Source organism: Pleurodeles waltl, chromosome 1_2, assembly GCF_031143425.1.
Source record: "Pleurodeles waltl isolate 20211129_DDA chromosome 1_2, aPleWal1.hap1.20221129, whole genome shotgun sequence".
Lineage (NCBI taxonomy): Eukaryota > Metazoa > Chordata > Amphibia > Caudata > Salamandridae > Pleurodeles > Pleurodeles waltl.
In genome coordinates, this window is record NC_090437.1 from 63,651,236 (window position 1) to 63,678,003 (window position 26,768).

Below are 26,768 nucleotides of genomic sequence, written 5' to 3' on the forward strand. Positions count from 1 at the left end.
ACAGAGCTGCTGTTTATGTAATTACAAGAAGGAAAGTCTGCCACATGTGATATGCGTGTGCCCAGCCTTAAAGAGTTTGCAAGGTTATTGGTTGAAGCCATTATTTCACAAACTCGGCATAACACACTGTAAGATGACCATCGCTGCATCTTTGAGTGGTGTCCATGTGCAGTAACAGTCAGATGTGTGAAATTTCTCAGAGAGGCATTGAGGTTAGCTGTTGAAATGGGGAACTCTGGGACTCCTTTCTTCTTTTGAAGTCACCCCATGGCAAACAGATGTGGATGTGGAAGGCCTGCATGTGGTGGTAATTTAATGCTGAACCACTCCGGCTGGTCCTCCCCTCTCTCTCGGGCGCATCATTTTAAACATTTTACAGTAGAGCCAACTTACACTGGTCTTCCTGCACAACACTGTATTAGAATGCTTTGTGTCCTAAATTGCTATTACAGTAATGTGTTTGAAATGTTTGGTGGGTGCCACTTGCCCCTTTCTAATTTTAAGCGGCTTGGGTTTGTTTTAGATTATTTGATCGCTTTCAAAAAGGTTCTGGTCTATTGGAATGCAGCTAAAATGTTCCCCCCCCCTCCGTCCCGTTGCATTTGCACTTTATACAATGTGAATTTTAAGGTGATTAGAGGTCTTCGTAGGGACGTCCTTTTATATTGACTGCGCTGGCCATTTCTTCCATTCCATATGGCACGGGTCTGCTTTAGTACGCTTACTTGTTATCAGTAAAAGGTTTAGAAGGCCTAATTAGAAGAGTTGCCTGTTATTTGACTGTGATTTAATTTTACATTTTAAATCTGAATCCTTGTCATTAGGTTGTGTTACAAAGTTTTTGTTAATATATATTGCATTTCCCTCTTTTTAATTTTATTATGGTCAGGTTTGTTTTAGTTTGTTGCCACTTTATTGTAAATAATAGAACATTACATCATATATAAAAGGAGTTACTTAGAAGCATTTACATTTTATTTCAATTGATACTCAATATTTGTATTTTGGTCTCCAGCTCTGTGGTAAGTATCGATTTTCTTATGGTATGTGAGAATGTATTAAATAATTGTGTGTATCTGAGAGGTCTGTTGTAAGCAGTTTTAGCTCCATTTTGATAGATTTCTGATTTTATCTTGGGTACTTAGTGGTCGCGGGTAGGAAGGGTGTTTGACTTATTCAATTGTATTACATTGCCTTTTGTACTCCATGGGACAATGGTTTTAACTAGGTGCATTGACTTATTATGATCGACCACTTTTCCGTGGCGTTTAGAGGATAGATGTTTGGATGAAGTGTACAGGTGGTATTATGTCGGTGTTGTCGTATATTGTGATTGTTTTAAATAACCATAAACAATAAAGAATTATCTGTCAGAAAGAGATGAATAGCTTTTATGTAATTCCCAGGGCAATGTTTGATAAACATCACAAAAGCTGTGACGAGGACTGTTCTAGCCCTTCTAACTTATGAAATTATGACTAAGTTCCACCACAGTCCTTTCTCACAGGGAACCCCTGCTCGAGCCTGTACAATTAAAATGGTACTTCTATCATGGGCATCAGTCACCCACCATTTTATGAATGCAGCCATCAGAAGTCATCAGCAAATGTTTCTGCCTTCTTTCACCTTTGGACAGACTACCAGGAACATGTCCTGAACAGTCTTCTGCCTGTTTCCGTGGCTTCTGTGTTGACATTCCTTTGAGGGAACTACATTTGCCTGCAGCATTTGGGCGGCTGTCACCTCGGAAGACCCTGCATAAAACAGAGCAGTGCCCATCGCTTCCTATTCAGTTTTCAGAGCAATACGGAGTGGTCCAGTGAATTTCCACCGCAGAGGTCAGAGAGGTTTCTCAGGTCGAAATCCGGTATAGGACAGAGATGAGTGTTGGCAAGGAGAACGATTGAACGAGGTCCCCAGTGGTATCGACAAGCGTGGGCTTGTCTCATAGGCCAGCTCCCAGTCATCCCTACCAACAGCACCTGAAGGCGTAGGCCCAGACAGAAGCGAGGATGTGCCCTAAGTATTCTGTAAAGAGTAGCCTCAGCAAGGAGAATTCTGTTTGCCATTTGCTATGAAACTACTTGAGAATGTTAGTTTGTGACATTTGCAGAGCAGGAATATCTTTATAAAAACTAGTGACACTTCCATAGCTTGTGTCGTGTAAACAAGCAGGGGTATTTTTATGTTGTGCGATATACACTGCACAGTCATTAATGACTAGTTGACCTGAGGCATCTTCACTAGGGAAGGTCAAGTCTCTTGGCTCATTAAAGAGCCATATCGAGGGGAACTCAATCCCTACACCACAAATATAGTGATTTAGAACCGGGGACATCTTCAGGATTTGAAGGGGGGGGTGATTTGTGCCAAACATATTTTGTGGGGCCTGTTCAGAGGAGCTTTGCATTTATGATCTAGTTACAGCTCTTTTATGCCCTTTTTGTCCAGGTCACTGACAGTGCACAGGCAGACTGGTTCAAATTCTAAATGTGTTTCCATCTAATATGAAGGGACTTTAATGTACGTTTTCACTAGTGCAATATAGCAGCAACTCAATCATATTGCAAATAATCTCTGTGACCAATCCCATTTCGCAAATGCAAGGTCCTGTTTCTAAAATACTTTTATATGATGCTGCATGGTGATCAAAAACAAACACAACATTTCTCTGCATAATGTCTGCAGTAAAGCTCGCACACATTACCTGTATTTAAAATACATTAACCGAAAGGGGTATTTAAAAAATAATCTATCTTTAAGAAACATTCAAGGTCATCAGGACAGGACTGTCTGTAGAACAGAGCCTATCAGGTGGTGCCCTGAAAGGCTGGACCATGGAGTCAGTGCACACACTGTACATGCCTTAAAACGCCTCTGTTCAGAACTATGTGACATGTGATAACGCGTCCCGACCTAGGCACTTTACTTGCACGGGGACTCGTTTTAGGCCAAAGAAGATTTTGACCCTGATTGGAGACACCTCAAGACGAGATATCTATTCCGCATTGCAATCACTAGGTCAATAACCTCATCAATATTCACAATAACTAATCAATCAAATTAGTTAATTGCATTAATAAGAATTAGACACAACATGACCTTCCAGCCATGAATAATCACACTCGATTTTAGTAAGATTTATGAGATTTATTCCCTATTCGTTACACTCTACTAGCAAGTTTATTAGTCTCAATACCAGAAAACACATTAACAATTTCACAATGTGGCAGCTTGAGTATGACTTAAGCAGAGCAAAGATCATGAACATTAGAACAAAGCACGACGTCAACATGAATTAACTTTAGCGAGTAGCATTAATTTGTTATTTCAACAAAGCAAAGATCCAGTCATTTGTCTATTTGCACCCAATGTCGGTGAACCCCTTAACTAAATTAGCCAAATTAGCATCAGCATGTTGGACTTCATGCAAAACAATTTGGTAACACAAATTTGGAAAACATCTAACTATGGCCTCTATCAAAGAGCAGTTGGTACGTAGAAAGAAACGGCAAACAGACAATTACAATTTCATTTTCATATAGTTACCCTCCGTAATGGGTCAGCATACAGAATCAGTCTTCGTCCTCAGGACAGCAGTCGATTCACCATCAGCCCGGACAGGTCAGCAAAGTCTCAGCAAAATAGAGTAAGTAGGAATACTTCCCTCATAAGAGAAGCAAATATTGGGTAAGGCAAAAAGGGTGAGGATGGTTTAAAGTATCAGTAGCAAGGACTAAATCAGAATATCAGAGCAACACTAAGAGTGTCCCTCTAACGTCTCAGTAAGAGACACGGAAATGGCTGAGTAAGAGTGGCAGGCTAATGGCACGCAAATGGCTCGCAGAAAATTGGCTGATTTCTCCTTGTGATACGTCGTTAAATTGAATTCACCAGACAAGTCTTTAAGTTTCAACTGGTCCGCATTCGGTGCACCATTAACTCTATCCAATAGTCTGCTGATCACCTTACTAGAATTTTGATTTAAAACAGTTCTCATGCAATTCATTGGCTCCTGTGATTTACGTCTTCAACGGGTAGAATGTCAGGTAGAAAGAGTAACACTCCTTGCTTTTTAAGTCAGTAGCTCCATTGTCTTTACCAGTTTGTGCGACTTTGTACCTTTTGCGAATTACACTGTTGCATTCAGCAAGAATGGCTCCTTGAGCAAGTCGAGTCTCATGAGAAAGAATTTACTATGGTTACACACATCTCTAGCTTCTGGAAAAGTACAGCTTTAGGTCCTTCAGCAAGACAGTACATCGCACGTTTGAGAAACACATTTAATATGAGACCAGGCAGCTAGGCCCAGACCCTTGCTAACTAAGGCCTAATGATTAATTCAACAAAACCTTAACATATAATTCTTAATGCTAAAACAGAATCATACATTAGTACATTAATAATCCATTATTAATCAATTCCATTTATCATTGTATATATTGGTGGCCACTCCCCGTGGGCACATTTCAAACGCATATGTTAATATTAGTCTGTCACGTTTTCTATGCAGCTTCATTAGACATTATTTTGCAAACAGTTCATGTAAATTTTTTATTATAAAAGCTACACTCCAACACATGCCAGCTGTAATATTTAACCAGAGGTTAATGCAAAAGAGATAATGGTGTGATCCTAAACTTAGTATTAAGACTGTTGCTCAAACAAAAGCTTGAATTGCCACGGTGTTTCATTTATTTTGTAGGTTTGTTCCAGTCATGTTCATTTTTACTACAGCTTTCACAACAGGAGGTTGAATTTTTAAACAAGTGCTAGGCAAACACCATCCCTAAAGCGTTTTGCAGGTAATAAGATTTGTGATCCTAGCGTTGATGACTGGAAGCTGGTGTCAACATTATTTAATCCTTGTTTTAGTTCTCTTGTCTTTTTAAAACTCCCTCGCTGCTGTTACATTCCCCAACACCCTACCCCTCACTTGGCCATTCCTAAGCCCTGTTTACAATGCAGAGAACATCAGAGAATTGGTCTTGCCTGGCGGTGGATCCCTTTGAGCATCGCAAAATTGCTGAGGATAGCCACATCTTTTGAATGATGTTACTAAAGGGTAACTCCATAATTAGCATGCCTCACTTTATCCATTATGCACATAGGCCTGCAATACTTATTGATGACTCAGCTAATGTAAGAAGTAGTCTTTGCAATGTGCCAAAACAGATCACTTTGCCATGTGCTGGCTGTAGCACTTGGCTGCAACTTGGTGATGAGACAATGTTTTTTTAAGTCATCTTTGTGGGTGGTGTAAATGAGTGCTGCCATCCACAAGACATCTGACTTTTGCTCCACTTGTGCAATTTCCGCATTACTATACCTATGGCCTTTCCAAAATGTCAGATATGCTAACACAGCAGGAGAGGCAACACTACAATATTAACTACGCTTGGGAAACTTGTCCCATATTGCTTTGCAGGCCATTACTTTTAGAAAACATTTTTGCTCATAACTCAGCCTATGGAGGTCCTAGGACAGTGGGACCACCACCAAACAATTCACTGCAACATGCTCTTTCCGTCTACACCATCTCTGGGTCCCTACACTAGGTTACTGGGAACCTCAAGATAATAACCCCTCCCACCATTCAGTGTCTGTTTAAGCTCTCACATGGCTGGAACTTTTGTCTTTCAGCTATGAGTAGTTTGTGTTCTATGGGCCTTGTTTGTAATATTATTGCAATAAGCCTGTTAGCTCAGAAAATGCGTAAGGTACTATGACCTATAGGGGATGAGAGATATATATATATATATATATATATATATATACACACACACACACACACACACACACACACACACACTGCATTACTTTCCACCATTTCCTTTTCATGTGGTTATGCCCTCTAAAGGGCTAACAATATGGTTACATGACAATGTTTCATACAAATGCTATTTTTATTGTGGTGACCTATAGGGGCTGTTCTAAGCATTACAATCAACATGGTACAATATTTCAGGCATGGAAACTGACCCCATAATGCTTTGCAGGGCATTACTTTTACAAAACATTTGTGCTCACAACTAAACCTGTGGTGGTCCTGGGACAAAGGGAGCACCTTCAAAACATTCACCACATCATGTTTTTTCTGTCTACATCATCTCTGGGTCCCCACGCTAGGTTAGTGGGGGGCTCCAAAATAATAACCCCTCCCACCATTATGTGTTTTAAGTTCTTTCACGGCTGGAACTTAGGTTTTGCAGCTGGCAGTAATTTTGTTTTAAGGGACTTGTTTGTTATATCATTGCAGCAGGCCTGCTTGCCTTCAATATGTGTAATGCACTACACCCTCTAGGGGCTAAATGTATGGTTACACTGCATTACTTTCTGCAATTCTCTTTTCATGTAGTTGTGCTAATTATATGGTTACATTACCATGTTTCTTACAAGTGCTATTTTTATTGTGGTGTCCTCTGGGGGTTGTTCTGAGAATTACTATAATGCCAAAAGTTTATTTCTGACAGATTTTAATTGGGTTTACATGATAATTGTATATGTTTTATTAACCTCTCTTTATTGCAATTATGACCATGGTTCAGGAAAACTTAACATCCTTATTTCACTAGAACTTTTTCAACATTCTTGATATGTTTGGGTGATCCTTCTAGTTTATTTCTCTCTTTACTCCTTCGTGGCTGTCTTGTGTCTTTTTTGGGGAATTGTGTTAGCCAGCCAACAACTCTGATGGTGGGGTGGTGAAAGTGGTATTCTATTGGAATTAGCTTGGCAGATTTAAATCAGGATGCTAAATGGCAACATTTTCATTTTTGGCTTCAGATAGAGGAAAAGGTAAATGGAAGTGCTTTAGTTATATGCAGGGACACTGGAATTATGTGGCGCGAAAACACAATTATGAGGAAGGGCAGATCAATTTATGTGGCAAGAAAAGCCCAGTTATTAATTTACAATGACAATAGCTCTAACTAAAACAAACGCATGACCTATTGCATTGCAAATGCTTGTTTTTAGACAGGTACCACCTCAGCACCCTTCTGGGATTTAGGGATACTCAATAATAGAATGTACTCAGCTCACCTTGTTTTATCATGGAGACAGATATCACCAGGGATGCCATCAGGACCAGGGGCTTTCCCCTGCACAATTGCCTCTATAGCACTTTATGCATCTTGCATGTCAAATGTCATCACAAGGTCTGTCTGGGCTACATTAGTGAAAACCAGGCCCTCACCGGTATTGCCTGACGAGCTGTCATCATACAAACCTTGCAAGTACTCAGCCCAGGCTTGGGGTGGGATGTGATTTACTGGTTGGGCCATTGCAGTGTCTCTTCCCCAAGTCACCAGTGACCAGAATTTGGTCATGTCTCTCTCATGGCAGACATTTAAAAGATCACATCACCTTTGCTCTTCCCCATCCTGCTTGGCTTTTAGTGGGGCATATTTGTAGGCTTTACGCTGAGTGCCAATTTGACTTATATTTTTGCTCTTAATAGCTAATGTGAGCTTGGATTTTAATTTCCTACATTCTACATTATACCACGTTGTAGCCTTGTGCCTATTCCTTGTATTAGTATTGGGCACAAGGAAGTGCATTAACTCGAGTACTGGAGAAGCATGTTAACATGCAGCTCTCCCAGTACTTAAGAAGTGATAATTTGCTACAGCCGAGTCAGTCTGGTTTTTAACCCGATTACATCAGGAGCACGCTAGATGTTGGGGGAAAGGCAGTGCTGATTACGTAAGATCTTTCAGCAGCCCTCCACATGGTGCCCTATTCTAAACTCCTAGCTTGTCTCTAATCTACTGGAATTGTGGAAAAGCTCGGGATTGGCTAGCCTCTTTTCTGGAGGGATGAGATCAAAAGGTCTGGACCCCTGCTTTTTTTTCAGGGTCTCGTGAAATGGGAGTGCCACAAGGTTCAGCTCTGAGCCCTAACGTTTTTGATATCCATCTTATGCCACTTGCCAAAGCTTGGGGAGCAAACACAATTTCCTATGCTGATGATACCCAGCTGCTGTTCTCCTGGGGCAGGGATGCAGCGTTCCTTGGTGAAAATATCAGATCCTGTCTAACAGCTGTCTTCCAATGGCTAACATACCATCAGCTTAAATGCAATGCAGTAAAGACTGAACTGCTTTTCATTGGTTTGAAGGCCCCTGAGGCATGGAAGTCCTTTTGGCCTGCTGATGCAGTCCCTCCTCTAGTGCACCAGTAAAGAATTTGGGCGTCAAATTCGATGACTGTCTTACAATCTGAGGTTAAAATTATGGTGGGGACCTGTTTTAGAATGCTGTATATTTTAAGAAAGTTCTTACATATCCTCTCATTTGCAATCAGGAAACACATCAAACAGTCTTTGATAACATTGAGGCTTGATTACAATAATTCCCTCTAATTGGATCCCCCAGATTATCTCATTAATAGATTGCAGGTGGTTCAAACAGCTGTGGCTCGTGCTCTTCTGGGCTTGTCTCTGAAATCACGTGTCCCCACATTTGCGGGTCCTTCACTGGCTCCCAAAAAAGAAGAGGATTTTTATTAAAACTCTTGTGTTGGCACTTAGGGCTCTACATCAGACTGCTGCAGCCTGTCTCATGGCAAGAATTAGCTTCTACAGCCCTTCAATGTACCTTTGGCCAGACAGTGCTTTCCTGGCCAGAATCCCTAGGATTTGGCTTTCTAGGGCTGGAAGTAGTTCCTTCTGCTCCTTAGCATTGAACAAGCTTCCACTTGAGTTACGGCTTACTGCAGCTATCACTCTGTTCAGAAAGAAACTGAAAATGTGGCTCTTTAATCAGAATTGACTGTACTGAACTGTACTGGATAGTGATGGTAGTTGTGCAGAGTGCCAGGACACTCCTTGGGGTAACAGCGTGCTATGCAAGTGACCATTCATTCATTAAAATTTAAGATGCAGATCGTACAATTAGGGTTCCTTTCTAGTAGCTGGATGGTGGAGAAGATCCTCTTTAGAAGTAGGAAGAGGGTGCATGGGAATGTTGGTAACTAATATTTTGACACTTGATTTGATCATTCAGGGAATACATATAGGCACTAACAGCATTATTAATTGGGAGTAAAAAAAAAAAATACAAAGAGTCCTATCAATTTCTAATTTCTGATTATCACAATAGGGAAGGGAAGCAATAAACATTATCAAAAGGAAAGTAGTAAGGGAGTGTATAAGAGTATTGATATTTGCTTTGGCAAAGGACCAGTGTTTTCAGGATCTGTATAAAATATTTGTACTGAGACAGAAATTACATTTGCTTCCTAAAATGTAAACGGTTTTAGTTTTAGGAGGAATGATAAGCAAATACTGATATTTGAAGGGATAAGGCAACAAAATAAGTGTATTTTTACCCAGGATACTCATCTGCCACACTTTCAACCAGAAGAACATTTTCGTATCCCTTTGAAAAAGGAGATACTTCAATATTCACAAACGGGCTGCCCTACAAATGTCCCTTTCAGGTCTTTGCAACTGTGTCCATTTTCATTGAGGACTCATCAATTTTCCCTTCTGCACTTGTTTATTCTATAATTAGGGGAAGCAGAAGATGACTAAAGTATGCCAGTTTTTGGAGTCCCCTCCCTCCTGCCAAGTGTAGCAAACATAAAGATGGTGCTGGTAGACTATCAGCTGGAACTGTTCTCATTTTGTTGCTCCTGGCTGGTCATCTTTTCCCCATGGCTTGAGGGCGAGGCAGTTTGGTCAGCAGTCGATTGATTAGATTTGGTGGAGGAGGCAGAGTATTCGTGGTGTGGAGAGCGGGAGCTGGGAACAACTTTGCTGACTCATTTGAGAGATGACTGGTCCCTCACCCTTTTTCAAAAAGTCTCATGTTGTAATGTTTTGGCCAGTGATATTTGGCGTAGCAGGTGTACCGATAGAACAAAAAACTCCCAGCACAACTGTAAGGTGACCAGCATCATACAATATCCACAAAGGCACTTGACAAAAATCAATAGTTACAAAGAAACTCCAAATATTCTACATTTGAGATTTGTTCCTAAATGCATCTCGCATATTATAAGAGCAAATTCCTTGTTTTACTTGATGCAATACAAACCAAAGAGAGGGGTTTTATATTTTGCAATGACTACTTTCATTTATTTGTTTTTACTGATGAGGGTGCAAGTTCGAAACATAATGCAAATGAACCACATAAGGAACACTGGCTAAGTCATTGAAATTCAGTGGAAATCTGGAGTAGAAACAGCGCTCCACCAAAAGGTGCAGTCATGACTCTCGTAGCACTGTATTACTCGAAGTCTAATATGAGTATCCATATTTCAGTATTTGACATCTGAGCTTACCGCATGTCAATACCAGTTGGAAGTTCAGCATTTCTTTAAACAAGCACTGAGCCCAGAACGCAACATTAAGCAATTATATAATCACAGTATTAGCTAGGTTTAAGTTGTACATTTTTAAAACAAATAAATAGGCCTATACAACTGTGACTTCTGTATTTTCTGTCATCATAGCTTAGGATCTAAAATATCCCAATACTGACCCCTCATGAATTTCAAGTGCTCTTGAATAAGTGGGACATTCATAACATAGATACATGTTCAAATAAAAAACTATTAAAGCAAATTCACACCACATAACTGGCATAAACGGAGACTAGCGTTTGACAGACTGAACCGTTATTTTGCACATTCTACAGAGACAAAGAAACATACTGGGAATAGACTTCAAATATATTGAGGACGACTTCTCAGTCATTCATCTAAGCAATTCTGTAAACAGCGGTCTACCAGCCCCTGCAGTATTTGTTTCCCTTTTGATTTGATGAGTGCTTTTTGACGTCGCTCACTGGAACTATAGCAAGTTCTTAAGGCGGTGCTTAAATACATGTACAAACCAACAATTGCACATATAATGTGGCTCACACAGTGATCCCCAAAGTTTTCAGTTACCAATGGTGGTCTACCATTCATGGACGTCAATTCACCGAAATGCCAAGTATAGCCGTAGTAACATCTCCCACCTTTAACCTCCACTTTCACTTATACTCACACATACAAATAGATTTACGCTTACATCTCCTCTCACATAAACACACTCATCCGCAAGCATGCACTTAAAAGCATTTTTTACTTACCTCAGCTGCCACTGAAGGGAATATTCCACATAACTGAAGTCCATTTTCATTACTAATAGTAAATAATATGTTATTATTCACTGTTAGTGCAGTAAAAGTGGAAAGAAAGCAAAGCAAGTGAAGCCCCAACCGACGTCCATAAGGACGATCAGCCCCTGTTTTCTAGGCACTTAATTTTGTAACTTTTGACAGCTGCGAACCCTAAATGACGTCCATGCTACTATTCCTCTCCAAGGGACCGTGTTTTATTATTGAAAAATACGTGGGGGATCGAACTTGTTGTTTTCCTCTAGTTAATACTTGCCCGTAGAAGAAAGCGAAGATGCTCCAAGGTGTGCAAATGCATATTTATGCTATGTCACTTAAATACTGTTGTGAAAATAATTGACAGAATAGCAATAAAATGCGTTCTTTTGGGAATCTTAACTCTACATATATAGCATGGTGACAAGCACAGTATGCTCTCCTTACCTTTTCGTCACGAGGTGTCTGTCTTTCATTTCTGAGCGTTCAAACCACACATGAGGGCACGCTCTCACCATTGCTCTCTGGATGACTCCCATCAATCCGCCGTGCGCCTGGCCAACCTTCACAACACAAGGAACATTTTACTGTACAGAGCAACGCCCCTCCAATGGATTTTTTTTTAATTAAAGTCTTCTGCCAACCCCCAAACATGCACAGTCACATTCCATAACCTATATTAAAAAGCTGTGAAATATTTATGCAAAAAAAGAGTTTTGGCAGTTCCTTTCACAAGCAGAAAAGGACTAAACTTGCAATTCTGGCTTCTTCAAGTCCAGTATGACATGCCCACTCACAGAAAGCTGATCTTTATTAGGAGACTAGTTGGAGATTAGGATGGTAGGTCTTTTGTTATTCAATGCCAATTCTAGTCTTTTGTGCACACAAGCAAATTGTGGCATATAAGCCAAATTTTTAAGGAACTTGTTGGACCTAATTTTTCTGACTTTTTGCTGTTGGCTCTGGGACTCTGAGCACTTCATCAGTGCTGATAAATGTGAATGTGCAGGTGCTCTCCCTTCAAAAGTTGGCATGATTGGCTTATACCTAATTGGCACATTTATTTTACTTGCAAGTCCCTTGTACAGTTGTATCTCTATACCCAGGGTCTGTAAATGAAATGCTAGCAGTTGGCCTGCAGTGCTGCTTGCGCCACCCATTGAAGTAGCCTTTCAAACCTGTCTCAGGCCTGCTAGCTTACTGCCACAGGGACCTGGCATCTAAATTTACTTGCCAGGCCCAGAACTCCCCTTTTTCTACATGTAAGTCACCATAAGGTAGGCTCTAGCTAGCCATAGGGGCAGGGTGCTATCTATGTAGAAGGCAGGACATGTGCCTAGTAGCGTGGTCTGTCCTGGAAGTGACCAACAGCTTATTTGGTTTCTCACTGCTGTGAATGCTGCCTTCTCATAGGAATGCATTGGAAATACCCTGCCTTATTTCTAGGGGGTATTGTCTGATTTATGAGGAGTAGCATAGGCATGTTTGGTATGATTGTAATGGTGGTGAGAAATGCTGCTTACTGGTGTAGGTGGATTTTTTATTACCATTACAGAAATGCCACTTCTAAACAAGTGAGCATTTCTCTGTGCGTATGACTCTGGTCTTTTGCAGCTTGACTCCAACCCACGTCTGGGCAGAGTGACAGCTGGGCTTTGTGCATATTTTTCAGACGGCCTGTAGACAGGAAGGGTGGAGGTGTCAAAGAGGTGCATCTACATTTTGAATAGTCTTCCTGGGCTGAGAAAAGGGGAGGTGGGGCACACTAGCATTTGTAAAGGCTATGCCCTGGCCTCACACAAAGGCCACATTTACACCCAGCTGATGTCTGGAGCCTGTGCTGGAGGGGAGAGGGGACACTCCTGGAACCAGTTGTAACTGGTTGGAACCTCCTCTCCCTCTCTTTTTTAAACCTTTGCAAAACTGAGTGTATGTACAGGGGGTTTAGCCCATGAAAAGGAGACACAGAAACTTTTTTAACATGCTTGTAACTGGACACAGAATGCTGGAGGAGAGACTCACCAGCAACCTCCTTGGACTGCTGCTGCTGTGCTGACCTGTGACCTGCTGGGTCAGTCGGGGGAACTGCCACTGTCTGCATCCCCTTTGTGCTGGCCTGCTGTTGGGCCTGCTACCCTGTGCTCCACCTTTGTGTCCCCAGAGGCTGGGTCCTGTGACCCCTGACCTCTGCAACTGCCTGTATAGCGCCTGGAGAAGTGCTTTCTTTTTGTGAATATAGCACCTGGAGAACTGCTCTGCTTGCTGCCTTGAGAGTGCTGTGCTTGGAATTGCCCCAGTGCTTGGAGAGTGCTTGCCGTGGTTTGAGGGAAGGAAATCACCGCCACAACCCGAGCTGGCTGTAAAATCGGAGCACGTCTGAAACGCACTCCTCCAGATGCCACCAGGGCACGAGAAAACAAAGAACAGAACGAGCACGCTCCTTGCGGTGCCCCCGGTGCGACAGGCACTGAGGAGAGTCCCCCCAGGCACCCACTGACTGCAACTTATGTTAGGTCTTTCCCGCACTGGCTGGGCCACCTTCTGAGCGTATTGCAGGAGGTGAGGGAACTGCCGGGTGCTTGCCAGTCAAGGGCCTAGGAGGATCGTAGCCCTCTGACTCTCAGCCAACGGATCTTTGTGCACTTGGAGCCGCTGCGCTGATGCTGGGAAGGCGGCGGCCCCAGGAGAGTGCTACGCACCAGGTACGGCTTGAGGACTAGGGAGGGAAGCGTAATCTGAGGTTTCCCAGCCCTGCAGACCTTCTCTCCATTTTCCTCTCCCTTGCTTGACAGATCAGGGGAGGGAAACCTCATCGGAGGTCCTCCCTTTCACCCGTTAGATCCCTGGTTGGTGCACGCTGCAGGCTGAGGAATGAATACTCATCAGAGGTCTCCCAGCCACCCCAAGCCACTTACAAGGTTATTGCGCCCTTGGAGTAGGCATGTGGTGGCCCTGTAAGGGTCCTGACTTTGTGGTGTGGTGTAGCGCACACACCATCTGGGGAACGGGTCATTCTTTTTGTGCATTCATGATTATGTCATGGCCCTCATGACAACATGTTTTCGACCTGAGGGGAGTGTCCCACTTTTTGCGTATTGGTGATGATATACTAGTAGCTCTGATAATATATATGTTCCCTGCTCTTGGCTTGCCATATATTTTTCTGATGTTCCTTTTATGGGCATTCTGAGAATCTTATGCTAACCTGTTTTGTGACTTGCCATGTATTTTCCTAATGTTCCTGTTAAGGGTATTTATCAGGATCTTGTGACATGTGCATTATTGTAATAATGTTTTTTCCTGACTACTGCTTATGTTGCAGAATAATGAGCAACCTGTGTGTTATATGTGACTACTGCTGGTTTTTGCAGAGTAACCGGACCGTGTAATGTTCTGACAACTGCTTGGGTAGCAGGGTATTACTGACATGTTATGTTTGGTCTAATAATGTTGTGTACAATACAATTTATTTTTATATAAGTTGGCGCTGTGTTTCCTTTGTGGTGGGGATAGTGTGTCACATGTGTTGTGTGTGTTGTTCAAACGCGTTACACATTGCCTCTGGGAAAGGCCTGACTGCTCGTTCCAAGCTACCAAGGGAGTGAGCAGGGGTTATCTTGGGTGTGTAACTCCCTCGCCCTGACTAGAGCGGATGGGTTCTGCCTGGCTTAGGTGCATGCCCTAGCCAACCAGAAATGCCATTTCTAACAGAACTCTTGAGTATGAAAACCTGGTGGGAGCCATACATGCTACACCTTTCCTTGACGCTCCCTACCCTCTGCCCACCCCCAGGTCTTGAGTTTTCAAGAATGTATTTGTTTCGTAAGTGTTCTGCGGTTGCATACGATCATCCTCACCACGCATGAGGGGCACTACTTTTCTCAGAAGTGAGGGAATGGTGAATTTGCTGTTATCATTTGATTTTCACATAATATGTGACTTCTGTAGTGACTATCCCCCGAAAAAAAAATTCTATAAAATCCTTCAGTGTCACTTTATGTTATAGGTATTCAAAATGTTGAATGGTACGAATGGCATTTGTCCTGAAATACAGACTGTTGGAAACATTTCAAAAATAACTTTTGATGATACTCAATTATGAGTAATTGCATTCTTAACACATTATGACCTGTATAAAATGAAAAATCGTTTTAACCCACTGCTTAGATGTTGCCTTTGGATACCATATCTTTTTGGATTGACTAGGAAAGCTATATATCTCTGCACTGAGAAGAGGCTTGGGAATGAAACAGCAAATTATTTTGGGTAGTTTGTCCTACTGGCAATATCTAGTTTTCCATATTTGCATGTCACTATTTTGTGAAATAAATAATTAATCTTAGTTTGAGGAACTCTTGCACAAACCATTTAAATGACCCGTTGCTGAAATCAGAATTGGGTTTCGTTCTAAGAATTGCATAGATTCCTAGGCTCACCCATCTGTGCACACCTGTTCGCCACAAAAATTGCAAACGAGTAAAACACACTCTTCCTTCCGCAGGTTTTATTCCCCCATTATTGAGAAAGGAACCCTTTTTCCATATTTCGAGGCCAGTTTCGGGTTAGGGAAAAAGATTAAGACTAAATCTTAAATTATCCCAAATGTCACAAAATACTATGCACCATGGGAGAAAACCTTGGTTGTTTTAAATAAAGAGGTTTGTCTAACCATGCACAATCCTTGGAAGGGCCAGAGGACTCGCTATGGTGGAGCTGACCTAGCATAACTAACTGTTGCCAGTCGGTATAACTTCCAATGCCAAACGGTGCATTCTGCCAGTACTCAATGCACACTGTCCTAAAGCTCCACTTGCTCATTTGTGTGTCAGCTTTGTAAAGCACCTACATGCCACTTCTAAACACTCTACAGCTTAAGACCTAGAGATAATAGCTAAACAGTTTCAATTCAAACCTTTGACTGTCCTACATATTTAGTCTCAAAAAGTTGCTCCTAAGCATATCATACCTATCGCCTTCAAACTGGGCTTCACAGATCTAATTATACAGCCATGGAGAAGACTCTATCTTACAAAAACTCAACTACTAATCTATCTGCAAGTGTACTACGTTGGTTTCATTTGATTTAGAAAGCACTTTATTACTAACAAAGAGGTCATGTGGCAAAGATCTCCGATTTTGTTTAGGTTATGGAACTCACTCATAAAAGATATGGTTAACAGCCAGGTTTTGAGAAGCCTGCAGAAGGCTTTCAAATTCAACATGCCCTTCGTTTTGTCTCTCCTAGTACCCCTCATGATGTTACCTTGCCTACATTTTTACGGTTATCATTAGATCGTCCAGCCCTGTCCTAGACAGCATTTGTTTTTGCATTTTGCACTGATCTCTGCCCATTTAAACTGTTTAATGAGAGGGCACAGGATAGAAATGTACACACTTTCTTCAGAACTCTTGCCTTACCATTGCATAACATCCGTCATTGGCCAAGATGATGATGTCTATGGGTGAGGTGTGGTTGGCAACGCAAATGCCTCCTTTCTTTGGCTTGTTTTCTCTGCAAATACACAACATACAACGTAAGCACGCTTAATATGTTTCACAAATTACGCAGGAAACACTGAAAGCAACAGACGCTCAAAGCAGACAGAAATAATATTAACATTTCTCACAGGAGTTGGAAATAACCCTAAACAATCAAATGATCTGTGTGTGTAGCATTTACATTACTCCTACTTCGAATAGAAACTCTTTCTCCTTGTGATTGGCAGGCTGGTGGACAATCTTATAAGAAAAAAGGCAAAAAGTAACATAAGTACAACTTATTGTTTGGTTCATGTAAACTCATCTGTCCTAACATAAGATATAACTGCAGATCTAGTGCAATAACTCATTATTACTTTACCTGTTTAAAACAGAGTGCATGTGACATGTTGATGTCTTGTGGCACTGCTGGTTGTCTCACAAGGAAGCAGTTGCTGTTTAATCGGAGAGTATGTTCAGAAGGTGTGGAATATAAGGGAAAGTACATGTGGGGAATCTAGTTGAGCATGTCTGGTGTGTATTTTGTGGTGTTAGATGTGAGGTGTTGGTGTAATTCCGTGGTAGGAGTTCATGAAATGCTAAATTGTGCTGCGTTTGAGATTTACTTATTGTCATATGCCTGAGAGTGATTTTGTGAGAGAACAGATTGCTATTGTGGTTTAGAATAATTTGCCAATTCCAACCAATGAGTACTTGTCACCCTCCAATAAAACTGACAACTAAATTTGACTGCATGAAGAATTACCTGTCGGGGCCATTCATTACCCTCAACGCTCCCTACCGTTCCAACTCAAACCAGAAATAACTATCTGATCCCAACTCGTAAGTCAACCAACCAGCTGAAACTTGAGCAATACAGTGAACACCTGGAGTTTTTCTGATGTGCCAGTAGACAATGCTTCAAGACATGTTGTATATACTTTGTGGGCTTCAGCCCACCCATAGGCTTCCCATTTGCTGGCTCCACTGTCGCTCTCCCATTCTTTCCCCCACTTGTCCATGACATGCATGTGTCATGCCTTTTGCTGTGTTTAACCCTCCCCCAGAGCAGGGGCCAAGTACCAGATCAATACGCTGGTCACCATTTTAGTATGTGTTTCTCGAACTACTTTCATTTTCTTGAAAAGCAATTGATATGATAGGTCGTGTTTTCAGGCCCTTTGAGCTCTTCTGTAAGCAGGCCAGTAAATCCCGTTCTTATCTCTTCACATTTGCTGTGCATTCCAAGACTACGATCAAATGTCAGACACTGTTTGCCTGACTTCCCCTTTGCTGCTATTCCGTAACACCCCCACTCCCCAAAAGCTGCTTACTTTTCTTATTGCAGCACACACATAGCTTACTCAAATTCAAAGCAAAAAAAAATCTGCCTTGACTATTTGGACAAAATGTCAAAGAACTTGAACCTTTGTAGATTGTAAACCACAAGTAGTTAAGCTACATTGTTTGGAGATCCATTGTATTTACTTTTGAGCTTCACCTCCCTCACAGAGAAAGTTTGATTACATTTAGCACATAGCTCTTGTGTGCCTGCCTGAGGGCATTAATCATGGTCAGACCTGAACAGATTTAGTTTATTGCATGCAAGATCGTAGGGCTCGATTAAATACTCGGCCACTGTTGTGTTACTAATTCTGGAAAACTAAATCACAAGGAGAGAGAGGCCCCACAACAACTGATAAATGAAGACGCTATGATTTCGTATTCGACTCTGAAAAAATGAGGACATTTCAAAACAGAATGATATCCTAATCTAAGATGGGGCAACAATGTATTCTCTGTTAAGCGTCTTTAAATGTTTTGAGCCACCTATTGTTTTTCTGCACTGCCGGATTGTACGGCGGGTGCGGCTAACATGTGAACAAAGGCTCATCTTTCACATGCAGTAATGAAGAGGCGGAAACGCAGTGAAAATGCTTCAGTGCGCCCCCCACAGCCCTTAAAATATTATTTATGATAGAATTAGGCTTCCAGCCCTTTAACTAAATCTGGTCTGCTAGTTATCTCCGTTAACCCTTTCTGCCAGGCTTCGTCCAGTAAATCAAATGCCCGGTAAAAAAGCCTCACTATTGCTTGTCTGATTTAATATTTTTCGGCTCACTCAAAATTTTATTTTCTGTTTTTATCTCTTTGGCAAAACTCTTTAGCAAACTGGGACCATGTTTATCAAGTAACAGATTGACCTAGAGTAAGTTGCCCGTGCCATCAATGTAGGCTCCAGGGAACAGTTATATAACTGTTTGGGTTTTTCTGGGGGGGTGGGATGCAAGTTGGACCACTTTATTAGGTAACCACTGACCAGGACATTCTGAGATTGGGAGAAAGAGCATCCCGTGCACTGGTCGCCTGGCGAGCAGCCAACTGTTATAGAGCTGGCCTATGTAGAGGAGGGCAGGGGGGGGTTTCCTACCCTGGAGCAGGGCAGGGGTTGCCATGGTGGATATTCTCACTTTCTTTATAAACCACTACCAGTTTCTCTCTGTAGGCTACATAAAGGTGGCTGCGTCCTCTAGCTGTGAAACAAAGGGGATCAAAGAGCTTATTATTCCAAGGGTTCTTCTTCATTATCAGCAGGCCTAAACATTCAATAATGCAGCTGAAACTGAATATGTTTTATTTATGGTGTATATTTGAGTCTTATCTTCTTCCTAAAATAGGGTGCACCATTTGATTTTGTAGCTTTGCTATTCATTTTTCCCCAAAACGACAACTCTAATCTAAAAGTGCATTAAAGGTAGGGTCATTGGTTACTGCAAAGATTGATCAGATGGACCAAAATGGTATCAGTAAGACACCATATTTTGTTTTGTTGGTCTGCATCTGTATTCAGTTTTTTTCAGTTTTTTAAAGAGACATTTGTTCTGCTAACTTCCACTGGTACTCTGCGTACACTCATAAGCAGCATTATATTTTTGTTAATCTATATCTAACAAAGACTCCAGCACTTGTATGCATTCTTTGAAATCTGTAATGTAAATGAATCGGTTTTCCAAACTAGCTTGGAGTATTTGTATGCAGGGCAAATTGGTACCTTCTAATAACTTGCTTTTGTATAGCGCTTCATTCTTTAATTCAGCCACTTCCAGGTACAGGTAAGGGTTTTTTCTCCCAAATTGATTGCATTTAATTTGCAGCTACATGAAAGCTAGGCATTCTGGTATCTAGAGCTCAGGCATTAAAAGGACTGACAAAGGCTGGAAGCACAAGACAAAATCAACAGGACAGTATGAACTACTCACACATGGCATAGGGGTTTTGCCTATGTCGCATGAAGTATTGCTTCCAACAATAAGGTACATGTCCTGTGTGGCAAATCCAGGGCCTTGTGTCGATTTCCGGCGTCAAAAAGGCGTGCGCGAAGGGTTTGGTGGCATACAGTGTTGAATAAAACACTTCAAGTAGAAAATGTTATTTCAATATAAACTTGGCTTTGAAAGCTGCTCTCCGACATTTTGGGAACCCCACACGTCCAGCTGTGGCATTGTGTCAGTTACTAGCCTCAGAATACCAACTCTTAAACAGTGGTCGAAGTGCATTACAAAAAGTATGGGAACTGTGATGCTGCGTGCAATGGGGCGGGTTAGTGAGTGTGAGGTTCAAGGTGTGGCTAAAAAAACAAAATATCCTGTAAGTTTTTTTGGGTGTTTCACCATCAGGTAGCTACATATAAAATAATGTGCAGCTAAAATAGAAAATACTTTTGAAAAAGTTGTTAAGGTGGGAAATGTGCTGTAGCGCCTTATACAATCTCTTTTAGTTAATGCTCCGTAGACATCTGTGTGCAACCAGAGAGCCGCAGAAATAAATCTTGGTTGGCGAAGTGTAGAATAGTGGCTTATGTGTGTTTAGTGTTACGAGGTCACTGTCTGTGACAGAAAGCACAGTGAACATGTAAGTTAATATTTTAAACTTGCATTAAACACAGAATAGGATAGACTGCTACAACATGCGCATAAAGGTTTAATGTAAAATTATGCTTCCAAAATATAGATTTTAGTAATACACAGACTGTACATAATGCAGTTTTTTACATAACTGTTCCCTCAACCCCTCAGGGATAGTAAGCACTATATAACTACAATTATTAACAGCACACTTCACAGTTCAGTTGTTAACTCTTTGGACTCCCACTAAAAAAGAATGAGTCTTTGTCATCAAAAACCTTCAAGTGATTCCATCAACTAAAGCCAGTGAGTACCCTTTACATTTGCAGATTAACTTGTTGCACACATTTGCATTTCTTTGAAGCAAGCAGGCACCCTGATAGAAAAGCTTGCTTAACTAAATGCCCGGCTGAAGTTTCATGGCACAAGAGACTCACCGAATTGAGCTGAAACATTGAAACAATAGGAATGAACTGTCGTTTTTTAAAATATAATGAAAAGCAGGGGGATGGTTGCTCATAAATCCAAAAAGTCCCAGTGAATAAACAAATATTAGGAAGTATCATCTCACATAAGTCACAGATTATTTGACAAAGATAATAGAGGTTAACTTGTTTCTTATTCTGGGTCATAAATATTTCAGCATTATACATCATGGCCTCGGTTCATGGGCAAACAGCCTGCCTCTCCCCATCCTCCAGCAGAGATAGCTTGTCTGCAACATCTCATCAACACAGCTGCCCTCGGCTCTGCTTTGCAGCAAGATGGTACCTCATAAACCCATCATTCAGTGTACACAAAATAGTTCTGAAAAAGAGTGCCACCTTTTCTTATTCACAGAACAGTTGCTGTACTGGCCACAACAGTGCAAGCTTTGTTTGCAAGCACAGAACAGGTATAAGACGGACAGCTATGGAACCTTCCTCGCCAAAAGAACCCAAAGAGTTTGCCTCCCTCCTTTCCGGTCTCCAGCCACCAAGATCATCCGCGGGGTCCCCCAAGGATCCTCCCTCAGCCCCACCCTTTTCAACATCTACATGGCCCCTCTCGCCAACATCCTCCACCCCCACGGAATCACCATCATCTCATACGCAGACGACACCCAGCTCATCATCTCCCTCAACAGGAACCCAGCCACCGCCAAGATGAACCTGCACGCCGGACTCCTCGACATCACCAAATGGATGACAGCAAGCCACCTCAAACAAAACAGAAATTATCATCTTCGGCCCCAACAAGATGGCATGGAACGACTCCTGGTGGCACACCACCTTCGGACCACCCCCAACACCCACCACCCACGCACGCAACCTTGGCATCGTTCTAGACTCATCTCTCTCCATGACCCAGCAAACCAACGCCATATCATCCTCCTGTTTCAACACCCTTCGCATGCTACGCAAGACTTTCAAATGGATTGCTTTAGAAACAAGAAGAACAGTCACCCACACCCTCATCAGCAGCAGACTGGACTACGGCAATGCTCTCTACGCAGGGACTACAGCCAAGCTTCAAAGAAAACTCTAGCGAATTCAGAACGCAGCCGCACCCTCAACCTCCCTCGCCACAAACACATATCCACCCACCTCAGGTCCCTACACTGGCTGCCCCATCAACAAAAGGATCATTTTCAAAGTCCTCGTCCACGCTCACAAAGCCCTCCATGGTACTGGACCGGCCTACCTCAACAAGCTAGTAAACTTCCACATACCAAATCGACAGCTCCGCTCCGCCGACCTCGCCCTCGCTACAGTCCCCCACATCTAACGCACCACCTCCGGCGGCAGATCCTTCTCCCACCTCGCCGCCAAGACCTGGAACTCCCTCCCCACCAACCTATGCAAGACCCAGGACCTCCTAACCTTCAGAAAGTACCTTAAAACATGGCTTTTTGAGCAGTAACCGGCAACCTACCCTTTGCCCCCCCACAGCGCCTTGAGACCCTAACGGGTGAGTAGTGTGCTTAAGAAATTATTTGATTGATTGATTGATTTTCTATGTAGTTTATTTTCCCCTCAATAGTTCATTATTCATTTCGTAACCATGTTTCTCTCTAGTGTCACAAAAAAGTTATATATGTCCAGTACTTCACTATAGCATCATATCATTTTCCAAGGACTGCTTTTCATCTCAGCAGTTCATGTGTGTACTGTACCCCTTTAATCTTGTTTTGGCTTAAAATGTGAATTTCTATCTAGAATTAACTACAACACTGAACAGGGATCATTATTTTATACTTAAATACAGTTTCATTATCCTACTGTTTGTGAAGAGCGCTCTAATGGTTATTAACAAACCTGGGAGCAGGTTTAGTAAAACCCATACTATCTTGAGCGTGCTCAAAATAGTATAAACATGCTCTACAGTGCTAAAGCAAAAAAACATATAAAACACAATTTAGCGCAATGCAAATACATTATTGACTCTGGACCTTATTCCTACCCAGAATTGGGGTGAAACAGAAAAAGTGTGCCTCTGATATTTGTGTGACTTGACTGTGTTATTTTGTGGACCGCCCCTAATTATAAGCACCGTACACAAATGCATTAACATTGACAATGCCTATAGCTCTCTGATTGCCAAGACCTATTGGCTTTGCCACATAATTCCACTCTACGTAATGCCACTCCACACCAAGCCACATAATTCCAGACAATGCCACACAATTCTGCAGCACATAATTACATACCTCGCAACATTTACACTGTACATAATCCCACTCAACACCACATAATTCATCTCCACATTACACTACTCAATGCCACATAAATACACCCTACATAAATCAATTAAATGTCACACAACAAACCACATATACATTCAACACCATGCCACATGATTGCACTCAACATAATTCCAGTCACACCACATAATTCCACAAACATAATTCCGCTCCACAACACAATTCCACTTCACACCACATATATCCAATCCACAACACAGAATTCCACATCATGCCATAAAATGCAATACTACACCACACTCTGATACAAGCCACTCTACCACACAAAATACTACTACTCATAACTGCACTCCATGTCACAGTCTCACACCTCATAATTCCAGAATGCTCAATACCACATAACTACTATCCACATAATTCCACTGTACACCATGTCACATACTTCCACTACACAACTCCACACAATTCCACAACAAACAATTCTAATCCAACCCACTTAATTCCACACCACATACATTTACTCTACACCATAACACATGGCTAGAAGACACTGACAATGTCAATAGCTTGCAGACTGCTGCGTAGGCGAGCCCTCGTGGCTTTGCCAATGCTTGTTATTACATTAGGTTGGCAAAACAAATAACAGTGTTTCTACACCAGGCCTAAAAAACAAGCAAGTGGGACGCACAGTTTGGAAAGCAATTGTTACTTAACCAGTAAATTCAGTACAAAGATAGTGGCAAGAGAGGAACTGGGCCAATTACGGACTGTGAACACTATGTCAGACTCTAGCAACAGCAGTGCCTTCTGCTTAGAGTCTGTTCACTGTAAGGAGGCACTAAAGAAAGGTTCCCTCGGATTTACTTTAAAATAAATCTCTTAAGGGGAGGGCCAAAACGTGCTAACCTCTAAGAAATATGTACAAAAGAAAAACTTAGAAGAACCTATATTAATTGCAGTTAAATTGAATAGATCATACTTCATATTATTAAATGTTCATAATTTGATTCAGTTTTAGTTTAATAACATACAATAAATGTGCTAAGATGCCTGACAAGAACATTCACAATGATAATGTATGCTTCTAATGTGCAATTTGCCTGGTCTCAAAGGATGTGGATTGAAGACTTGGGCTGCTACAGGGATAAAAACATTATGTGACTTTCAAAGTATAGGACTACGTATGACATTACAGGAAGAGGCACAGGGCTACAAAACTCCCAAGGACAATTCCTGACATATGGAAATGTAGCAGGCACACTTCGTTCGATTTGGGGGCAAGGTAATTGTCCTGGCTAGGCAACAGAAAAAAACACTGACTGTGTAGAATTGTGTCCCCTTTCCCTGTATGTCTGAGCTGGAGTTCGGAATGCTGAAAATGAATGATGTAATAAAACGCTGGTGCCTGGTGTGGTGCAGAAGCTAGTGCATAGTGCCAGCTGGAGGGAGGATTGGGCCCTGAATACCTAAATGACCTTTCTGTAACCTAACGCCCCAATATGAAATAAAGAACTTACCTCCTATCTAGATTGTTCCAGACTCTTGTATGAAGACACTTCTCTCCAACTTCAACCCAATGCCATATAACGATCCAAAAATGTGGGTTTAAAATTCCTAAAATTTAAATTTCTTAACACAGCATACCTTCTTCTTAGAAGGCTGAGTAAAATATGTCCAGAATCTGACATTTCTGAGTTCTAGATGTGGAGGTCTAGAAACGGGTTTTTATATGGAATATGAATATACCATAAAAATATGGTATGAACCTACTGTTGCATTAGCTACTGAGGAAGGGGTTGGGAAACCTCGTCTCGGGAAACCTAAAATATGCCTACTGGGTTTAATGCTGCAGCCCCAAAAGAACACAATCAATTACAGAGTATTAGGTTTAGCATTTGTGTGCAGTAAACACGGCATACCTATGGCCTGGAAGTCAACAAGGACTACAGCGATCAAACAATGGGAAAAAAGAAGAGGGATATTGGGCTAAGATCGAAAGCCTGGTAATCCGTTTTTACCAAAACAATTGGAGAGAGAAGGAAGTCGGGAATTACCCAAGCTAGGGACAAATTGGTGCAGTCAGTTGTAGGTGCTGCTAAAGACGATAGGCCACCCAGAACTAAATAAGGTTCACACGGATATCAGGATCATCAAAAACATGGTACAATATTATGATATTGTGCCATGTTCATACACAGAGTAGGCAGGCACCCAAACCTTCCTGTGCCTGAAAAGACATGCAGTCCCACTCAAAATTTATCGAACTTCTTGCCCAGTAGCACACCCTTTCTACCCCTACTCCTGAATTATTTACTGATGTATGGTCACGAGCGCTGGAACTCTGAAATGACCTTTAGTTGAGTCACTCCACACAATCACCTCAGTTAAACAGTTCTATGGTAACCCTTTACATTTCGAAGGGAGGTAAGGCGTGCAACATGGAGGGTGTACATGCCTTCCGCTCCATCATACCGCCATCAATAAAAAATGTTCCATGATGCAGCCAGCGCAAGTAGCGTTATAGTGCTTTTTAAAAAAAAAACTTTCCTCCATGCTGCACAGCAGCTATGGGGGGCAGGAGGAGTCAAGCAATGGGACTGCGCAGGGTGGAAGCATGCAAGCAATAAGAGAGGGCAGAAGGGGCAAGGAAAATCACATAGGGCACAAGCAATATCCGAGGGGGCAAGCAATATCAGAGGGTGGGAGGGAGAAAGCAACGGGAGGAGAGGGACAGGAGGGTAAGAGGGGCAAACAAAAACACAGAGAGTAGAAGTGGGAAGCAACAACAGAGGGACAGGAGAGTGGGAGGTGGTAAGCAACAACATAGAGAGTGAAAGCACCCCGTAGCGTAAAAGAGGTCATACAACTATATATTGGGGTGGGAGGGGCAAGCAACAACCTACAGATAGGGAGCAAACAACGACCCGGGGTGGCACAGGTGAGAAGCACTTGCAAGAGACAGCCTGCAAAAACATGCGCACAAGGAGTGTTCAACTAAAAACAAATAGAAGTACCTCTTACAGCAGGAGCGGTGGAAGCACCCAAGTATTTGGGCCATGCTCCTGGGGAGGGTCAAACATGAAAAGGATTCTTGAATTAAGAGCACGCAGACAAAAGAGAAGCAAGGAACCAAGAGTGAAGATAAAGCCAACCAATGGTAAGCAATGGGAGGGCTATAATCCTACTGTAAACTGACAATGTCACGCAAGAAACAGAGCATGCACCATCTCGGGAGACATCTAAGAAGCAAGATAGACAAAACAATAAACCTTCACCCAAAGTCAATGTAAATATGAAGAATTCACTTCAGACGCATTATGTTGTTACCAATTACGCATATTGTCACGACATACACTGGAAAACGAACAAGGTCACTGCAAGTCGTGAGTTTGTTCTATGAGATTAGGGTGAGCATGCGTCCCGTATTTGTCGGGACAGTCCCGATTTTTCATCTGCTGCCCTGGAAGATTTCAGTAAATTTAGTGAGTGCCCCGGTTTTCACAGAGGGCCATCTTTCATGTGTTCCAACGCAACACTCGTTAACATCTGCTATCACAGATAATGAGCAGATGAGATGCTGGGTTTAAAAAATGCA

At 42.0% G+C, this 26,768-nt stretch overlaps 1 protein-coding gene across 1 annotated transcript in view; it reads right to left on the minus strand.

Moving 5' to 3' along the window:
- Positions 1–26,768, minus strand: part of GPAT3 (glycerol-3-phosphate acyltransferase 3) — a 528,602-nt gene that overhangs the window by 184,683 nt on the left and 317,151 nt on the right. The window contains exons 6-7 of the mRNA XM_069236318.1: positions 16,526–16,619; positions 11,555–11,670 (exon numbers count right to left, since the gene is read on the minus strand). Of these exons, the coding sequence (XP_069092419.1) occupies positions 11,555–11,670; positions 16,526–16,619 (210 nt within the window). The remainder of the gene's footprint in view (positions 1–11,554; positions 11,671–16,525; positions 16,620–26,768) is intronic.